The 8831-nt window shown below is 42.0% G+C and overlaps 1 protein-coding gene across 1 annotated transcript in view; it reads left to right on the forward strand.

Moving 5' to 3' along the window:
- Nucleotides 1–8628, forward strand: part of tshz1 (teashirt zinc finger homeobox 1) — a 41468-nt gene extending 32840 nt beyond the window's left edge. Inside the window, exon 3 of the mRNA XM_016497513.1 lies at nucleotides 4045–8628. Coding sequence (XP_016352999.1) covers nucleotides 4045–7424 — 3380 coding nt within the window. The 3' untranslated portion in view covers nucleotides 7425–8628. The remainder of the gene's footprint in view (nucleotides 1–4044) is intronic.
- The last annotated feature ends 203 nt before the right edge of the window (nucleotides 8629–8831 follow it).

An 8831-nucleotide genomic window follows, 5' to 3' on the forward strand; every position in this document is an offset into this window, starting at 1 on the left:
CAGCTGTAAATGGCACCTTACAAACATCAGGTACGGAGTCCGTTCTGATTACGTGTGCTCAGCTGCACGCTGTTTGAAGCTGACAGCACATCTGCTTCAACCACTGAGACGGATCTTGGCATCTCGGACAGACATCTCCTGGTGGCTCGCTGAGATAAAGGAACAACTCTTCAAGCGCTGCCTGTCTCTTTTTCTTCTCTTTACTCCCTCCATCTCCTCTTCTGCTCCCCTCTTTTCCTGCTCTGTCTCTTCCTATTGCCTTCAAAGTTGTGCAGGCTGTTGTTGTGGCTTTTCTTTTCGTGTTGTGTTCAAAATGGCTGATAGTAACAATACCGCTCTCACAAAGTGAACAGGAGGTGTTTTTATAGCTGGACACGCTGCAAGATGCATGCGCACACTCACACACACACACGCTCGAAAGAGGTACTTTGATGTGTTTCGATGACGGAGAGCTCATTTTGTTTATCTCCCACTGCAGATCGAAACCAGCTGATGAAACAGGAATTTAATTCTACCGCTCCTCATTAAGCACTTGGTCTCATGGACCTTTATTCTCTTTTCATTAAGCGAATTAAACGAGTAGCATTCTCTCTCTCCCTCTCTCTCTCGCTCTTTTTGTCTCACAGCTGTGGGTGCCGACAGTGGGCTATCACTCTGTTTTTTCTGTCATAGCTCTGTCGGCACACAATAGAGTGAAGGAGCTTTTTGTGGCTGAAACATGAAACCTTACATTTGTGAACATTATTGTTCTGTTCCTTTCCCCCCCCCCATGTAATACATCTGACAGTACATCTTATTACCACACATTTAGCTGAGGAAAATAAGCATTTTCTGGTGTGTGGCGTAGGCAACATTTTTCAGTATCCTCTTTTTTTTTTTTTTTTTTTTTTTTTTTTTTTGTAAAAATCAATATTTAATCAGTGAGAATTAAATGTGCACTTAGCAGTAATACGCAGAGCAAAAAGAGCCATATTTGCACAAATATGCATGAATGTGTATTTCTGAACAACATACTCGTAGGCCGATTCGGTTTTCACTAAAAATCAATGCATTAACTGGTTCTTATCAATCCACTGGGACTCTTTTGGTCAAATATCGACAAGGGAGGAAGACATCGATGCCAGTGTTTAGAGAGCAGGTGGCTGATGTAGTACATACAAAGCAATTTAAAATCAACATGAAATCCAAAATGACTCCATTTATTTTATCAAAAGGATAGTTCACCTAAAATTTTAAATATCATTTACTCACCCTCATTTTGCTCCAAACCTGTATGACTTTTCCAACAGATCATATTTTAAAGAATGTTTCAACTGTTTTCGTCCAAATAATGAAAGCCAGTTGGCTCCAAAACAATGGACCATACTGACTTTCATTGCATGGACAATGGGGAAAAAATGAGACGATTTAAAAATATCATATTTTGTGTTCAGCAGAATAAAGTCTTCATAAGCCTCAATTAAAATACTATTTACTGTTAACCAAGATGCTATTTTTCTATACAAGTCTTAACTAAAAGATAAATTGGACACAAAATTGCTGTAATTAAATCCGTATATTTTTAATTTTAAGATTAAGAAAAGAAAATTAACGACAATTTAAAAGTAGATTTTGAGACTGACCCATAAGCAAATCCTGCTAAATCCTATAAGCAGGCATGGTTATCGGTCAGTGATGAAACATTGGGCAATTAACTGGCCTATCACTAGAAGGAAGGAGCACAAAAAATTAGGGATGCACCGAATGTTTGGCGACCGAAATTGTTTGGCCGAAAATAGCAAAAAAAAAAAATTTCGTTGTTCGGCCGAATAAGCGAAAAGGCCGAATAATATTTACCGAACAATGACTAGTGCGATCAAATAGAGGCACGCACTAATGCAGCAAACATGTCGGCAGTGTGAAAGTATTTAAAACTATCAAAGAAAGACGCAGAAATCATTACAAGCACGAAGCACCGACAGCGAGAGACAGTTTAGTGCTGCATCACATGTCTCCGATGAAAAGAAGAGGTGGCTGATGCTAGTGGTTAGGCTACTGTATGATGATTGAAATCGCGAAATGGCCTCAAACGATTAGTAAATAAACCGCAGAATGTTGTATTTTCTAATGCACGCACGAATTGCGTGTATTCTGACAGCGCTGCACAAGCTCGCGGCACCAGAGTTCAAAGTCCAAAGCGCAAGGAAATCTGCACTGAAACTGTGTTACTCGTCAGTTGCTCAGTAACATTTTTGTGAATTTTTTTTAAAGGCATGTGACAATGCGATACGTGCGACAAACATCTTCCCAAAATCGTTATGAGAATCATTTATAAATCTGCATGCTGTTGTCAACAAAAAGAAGCACTGAGATCTTCCTGTGGGGTTCTGCCAAAATTAAAGCCGAGAAAAAGCAAAAACTCCATCAACATTCATAAATTATAGTATTGTAATTTTACTGTTGTTCTATAAAATAAAAAAAGTAAGACAATAATAATGATAATAATAATTACCCTACAACAGCTCTATTAATACATTTATTATAACATTCACACATACTGTTCAAATTGGGATCTGTAATATATTTTAATGTTTTAAAAGAATTCTCTTCTGCTCAGCAAGGCTGCCTTTATTTGTACAGTAAAAAATACATGCCTGATTCAAGTCTCAAAAATGGCCAAAACTGCAGTCCGTAAGTTTTGCCACTTTGTCGCCATCTCTGTTTGAAAACCTGGAGTTGCAGCTGTGTGCGGAATTATCTTGCTTGCGTGGGTTGTGAGTCGGCACGGCTCCAGTGCGGATGAGTCTAATGTTCTGAAGAGTATGTGTGGCAGTCAGTCACCGCACCGGTGTGGATATTTACTGTACTTCGCAATCACAGAATTGATTTCGGATCATTTTTAACCAAAAAAAGTTACAGACTGCAGCTTTAAGTAAATATTTTTAAATTGTTGTTTTGTAATTGATTTTTTATTTGAAAAGCAGGACAAAATAGTAAAAAGCACATTTTGGCTATTTAATTTATGCAATGGTGAAAAAAAAATGGCAAAATAGGCCTACATGGGGGAAAAATGCGAAAAAACGTGTTCGGTATTCAACCTTCGGCCCAGTGTTTCATTTTATTCGGCTTCGGCCAAGAATTTTTATTTCAGTGCATCCCTACTAAAAATGGTTATGTATCCTCTTGTCTTTTCTCTCACTCTCTCTTTTTCCCCTGTGGCTGCACACACTCTTGACTCCCCGAGAGTTAGTACAGCATGGACCATGACAACATGACATGCCATTTCCACTTGCATTTTAGCATGACTCGCTGCGAGAACTTCCATCGCCTCTGCCAACAGCATTGAGGCAAGCTGCACCCCGTGCTGCATCCCTGGCAATAACTCAGACGTAATCTCACACTCAGAGGAGTCTAGCTTGGCTAGTGCATGGGAGAACTGGATCAATGTCACACACAGTCTGTGCCCTCTAACTACAGGGAAAAGGAGGACGAAAAAAGCGAGAGAGAAGTCAATATGGTGGTGTTTATATGGAGTTTGTTTTTTGTAAACAAAAGGGGTGGGGGGTAAATTTTGTAATATTAGATGTAAATGGATGCATTTTCTGCATCAGTTTTGGAATGATATATTTTGCTTTTATTATAATGTTCACAGTATAATTTTGTACAAGCATGACATTACCATGCAGAGTTTTTTTTCCAAGATACCTTTTTTGCTTTAGAGGACTGATTTTCAAAGAAGGACTCTCCTCTGCCCTCTTTACCCTTGCTGAGCTGTTACACGGGATAGCTTTGTTAGTCTCAGCAGTGAAGGGTGCTATCTATCATAGTCAAGATATGGATGTTTGCCACTTTATAATTGCAAACCTGCGTCCTCTGCCAGGACTATTGACAAAAAATCTCTTTAGGATCATTATGTAGGCATGCACGCACACGTGCAATGATACATTTTCCACACCTATTCCATTTAAAGTGAATTTACTTATTCAACAGTCCATGTTAAGTTGCACATTTGGAGGGCTCTTTTGTCTCATCATCTGTTTTTTTCCCTCTGTTTTGTTTTCTCAGCCTATGTGCCGGAGGACGAGCTTAAGGCAGCTAAGATCGATGAGGAGCACCTGCAGGACGACGGACTCTCCTTAGACGGTCAGGACGCAGAGTACCTGTGCAATGAAGAAGACGATGTCCGTGAACAGCTGAGCTACCAGAACTCTCCACTCAGCAATGGCACCAACCCAGACGCTGGCTACGGCTCGCCCCTCAGCGACACCAGTGATCACCTGGCTGACTTCAAAAGCACCTCCTCCAAAGAAGGCCAGGATAAAGAGGAGGTTGAAGACATGGAGACAGATGCTGGACTGTCTTTGCAGGACAGCCTGGCTCAGATGAAAGCAGTCTATGCAAACCTGATTTCAGATGCTTCCTGGTCGAGTATCACAAAGGACATTATGAAAAGCAAGCAGGTTAGTGCTAGTAGCACTAACAGTACTCCAAGCAGCCACAAGGGGAACAACAGCGTTGCAAACAGCCATGCAAGCAGCATTACAAGCAGCGGAGCTAGCGGCAGTAGCAACGCTAGTGCTAGCATGAAGACAAATGTGATGCCAAGCAGCAATTCTACAAAAGCCACCGCATTAAACAATGCCAACAATGGACCCATCAATGGTGCTAACAGTGGGGGTGTTGCATATGACTGGCACCAAGCAGCTCTTGCTAAAACCTTACAGCATACGCCCTACCACCTCATGCCTGAACCAAGTCTCTTCAGCACAGTGCAGCTGTACCGGCAAAACAATAAGCTGTATGGGCCTGTGTTTACAGGTGCCAGCAAGTTCAGATGCAAGGACTGTAGTGCAGCCTACGACACGCTTGTAGGTCTCACGGTGCACATGAACGAAACAGGCCATTACCGTGATGACAACAAGGACAAGGAGGAGGACAAGGGTAAGAAATGGTCCAAGCCACGGAAACGATCCTTAATGGAGATGGAGGGCAAAGAAGATGCTCAGAAAGTCCTGAAATGCATGTATTGTGGCCACTCGTTTGAATCCCTACAGGACTTGAGTGTCCACATGATCAAAACTAAACACTACCAGAAAGTGCCTCTCAAAGAACCAATGCCAGCTCTTGCCTCAAGGCTGGTTCCCTCCACCAAAAAGCGAGCGTTCCAGGACCTGATGTCTCCGTGCTCACCTGAGTCGATCTCTAGCACCCCTGGCATTCCACTGGCAGAGACTGCACCCACCAAAGATCAGAAAATTTCCAACCCATATGTCACATCTAATAACCGTTATGGCTACCAAAATGGTGCGAGTTATACCTGGCAGTTTGAGGCCCGAAAAGCTCAAATTCTTAAGTGTATGGAGTGCGGGAGTTCCCATGACACCTTACAGCAGTTGACAGCCCATATGATGGTGACTGGACACTTTCTCAAAGTCACAAACTCCGCCTCCAAAAAGGGTAAGCTATTAGTGTTTGACCCTGTGGTGGAAGAGAAAATCCAATCCATCCCTCTTCCGCCCACAACAACACGTCTGCCAGCTCCCACTATCAAGTCCCAGCCTGATTCACCAGTACACCCATCCACCATGGATGAAAGGAAGGAGTCAGATGAGGAGAAAGTGGAGGAACCTGAGGAGAAGAAAATCAAGCAAGAGAAAGAGGATCCTGCTGAGAAGGTGGAAAAGACGAAGAAACCCAGCCATTACAAATATCTAAGAGAAGAGGATCTTGAAGAGTCTCCTAAAGGTGGACTAGATATTCTCAAGTCATTAGAAAATACGGTCTCCAGTGCAATCAGTAAGGCTCAGACCGGTACACCCACCTGGGGTGGATATCCCAGCATTCATGCTGCCTACCAGCTCCAAGGGTCTGTGAAATCATCTATATCTGCTGTCCAGAGTGTCCAGATTCAACCAACATACAACGCCAGCAGCTTGAAATCTTTGACCTCTGACTCCAGCACTCTGATCCATTCTCCAAGCAGCCCATCACCACCTCTAAACCATAAAAGCAATGTCCTAGCCATGGAAGAGTTGGTGGAAAAAGTAACAGGAAAAATCCCTTCAAAGAAAGACAGGGATGAAAAATCAACTGAACGTGGCTCCAAATATATCACTGCTGAATTACCCTCCCCTGTTCTCAAAGACCGAAAGGACCTGCCAAGACCAGATGATCTTTGCAAGCCAACAAAAAACGGCACAGTAGATAAAGACCTAGAGCACGTTCCGATTCGGGATGGAGAATACAAGGAAAGCCATGCAGATAATCCTGTCAAGAATGGAACGGATGTCCTCAAATCGCAAGTCAGCAATGGTTGCAGTAATTTAGGAATCATCACTGACCACTCACCAGAACAGCCTTTAGTCAGCCCTCTCAGTGCATTGCAGTCTATCATGAACACTCATTTGGGTAAGGCCTCCAAAACAGTCAGTCCACTCCTAGACCCACTAGCAATGCTGTACAAGATCAGCAACAACATGATGGAAAAGCCCATGTACAATCCAGCTCAGGTCAAGCAAGTCGAGCCCATCAACAGATATTATGACAATGACAACGATCAGCCCATGGACTTGACCAAGTCCAAAAGTGGCAATGGGCCCACCAACTATTGTTCATCCACAGTTATCAGCAACAGCAACATCACAAACAGCACCCGGCCCCTCTTGTCCACGCTGGCTGAATCGGTCTCGTCTCCTCTTCGGGAGAATGCCCTAATGGACATCTCCGACATGGTGAAGAACCTCACAGGTCGCCTGACGCCAAAGTCGTCAACCCCTTCCTCTATATCCGAAAAGTCGGACGCAGATGGCTGTGCTTTTGAGGACGGCCTGGAGGATCTTTCACCCGTTCAGAAGAGGAAAGGCAGGCAATCAAACTGGAACCCTCAGCATCTGCTGATCCTTCAGGCTCAGTTTGTATCAAGCCTTCGGGAAACCCCTGACGGGAAGTACATCATTACAGACCTTGGTCCTCAGGAGCGTGTACATATTTGTAAGTTTACAGGTCTCTCCATGACCACCATCTCCCACTGGTTGGCGAACGTCAAGTACCAACTCAGGCGGACAGGTGGAACCAAGTTTCTGAAGAACATAGATACGGGCCACCCACTGTTTCTGTGTAGTGATTGTGCCTCCCAGTTCAGAACTCCCTCCACATACATTAACCACTTAGAGTCCCACTTGGGCTTTAGCTTGAAGGACCTCTCAAAGTTATCAATAGACCTCATAAGAGACCAGCAAGCAGTCACAAAAATGATCACAGATAAGACATTCAGTGCCCTTGGCTTGACTGAGGACGATTCTAATTCCATATTTCAGTGCAAACTGTGCAATAGGACTTTTGTCAGCAAGCACGCAGTGAAACTGCACCTCAGCAAAACGCACGGAAAGTCACCGGAGGACCATCTGATCTTTGTTACTGAGCTGGAAAAGTTAGAAAAAGCCTAAGGAAAGCAGGCTGGTGGCAGTGAAGTGACTGGATCAAGAATCATTGCACTACATCACTGTACTGCACTGCGCCTGAACTGAGCCTTCAAAATCAGTCCAACTTCTGTCGTGAAACTGCCTGATTGGACCATGATCCGTTTCGACCCCCCCCCTCGTTTTTCAGTCTTCTGATTTCTATCTCTTGCTTTGTACTGTATTTATCTGATATGTGTCGGTTATGTGCATGTTTTTGTTCTTTATTTTTATTTCTGAGTGACTTCATTCAAACAGAATTTACAATTTGTACTCTATTGAATTGGGAATGAAACAAACATGGTATCCATGGGCATGGTCTAAAACAAAGTGGCAAAAAAACTTCTGAATAGAATGAGTTGCGTCGTACTGAACTCTCGCTATACGTCAAAAAAGACTGACTTCATTAAAGCACTCCGTAGTGTTGAATGTTATGAGAATATGTATAAAATGAGACAGAGCTATTTTGTTAATTTGAGCTCCGATTTTCAGATATTGGCTTGACATAAATCAAACTGCAACCCTTTGAAGTGAAAACAATGCATTGTAGATTTTGTTGAGTCTTCTAAACCTCAAAGGATATTGAAGATTTTGACGGGCTGCCTATGATTATACACTTTGGTTTTTCAAAGGCATTTCTTTGTTTTTAATAATCATTGTTTTTTTGTTGTCAAGTATCATTTTATACAGTAGCAATTTGAGACGTATGCTTTGGTACCACTATTCCTCTTTCTATGGTTTTGCTTCTGTTTCGACCTGTAAAGACTTAATTGAAATCTTATATACAGCACATATATTTAAATGATCAGCGAAGATGTGTAAATTTCCATCATCATATCTTGCCAATTGCCGCAGCTCAACATTGTTTGTATGGTGTGCATTCTTTTATATTGTCATTTTATATATACTAAACAAAAAGGAAATAATATGTACAGAGATGTATATGCAGTATATGTGCTGTAGAACCACAATTCATCCTTTAGTTGAACTAAGTTCTCTGATGTGGTAAATATGAATTGACTGAAGGAGTTGCATCACTGTTGATGCATGGAGTATGAGAGGGAACCAAGCAATGCAAAACATGAAATACAGTACATTTCAATGTTTTATCTTGCCATTGTGAAAAGTCCCATCAATTCCCTTAATTAAAAAAAAAAGGAAAAAATAATGTTTTTGTCCCTTAATTGTAAAATAAAACCTGAAGCATTTCTTGATTAATGCTGTTCTCCATTTGGTCATTTGTGTGTTTTTTTTCTCTTTTCTTAATCAACAATTTGGATGTGAAGAAGGTTCTACTTCCACCTCATGGACTTTATTCCAGCTACTTCAGAGTTGAAATATTCGGATGTTCATTGTCCATTTTTGCCTTTGTTGTTCTTTGAATGCAGCACCTTT

The sequence above is a fragment of the Sinocyclocheilus anshuiensis genome, unplaced genomic scaffold (genome assembly GCF_001515605.1).
Source record: "Sinocyclocheilus anshuiensis isolate Anshui unplaced genomic scaffold, SAMN03320099.WGS_v1.1 scaffold1038, whole genome shotgun sequence".
Lineage (NCBI taxonomy): Eukaryota > Metazoa > Chordata > Actinopteri > Cypriniformes > Cyprinidae > Sinocyclocheilus > Sinocyclocheilus anshuiensis.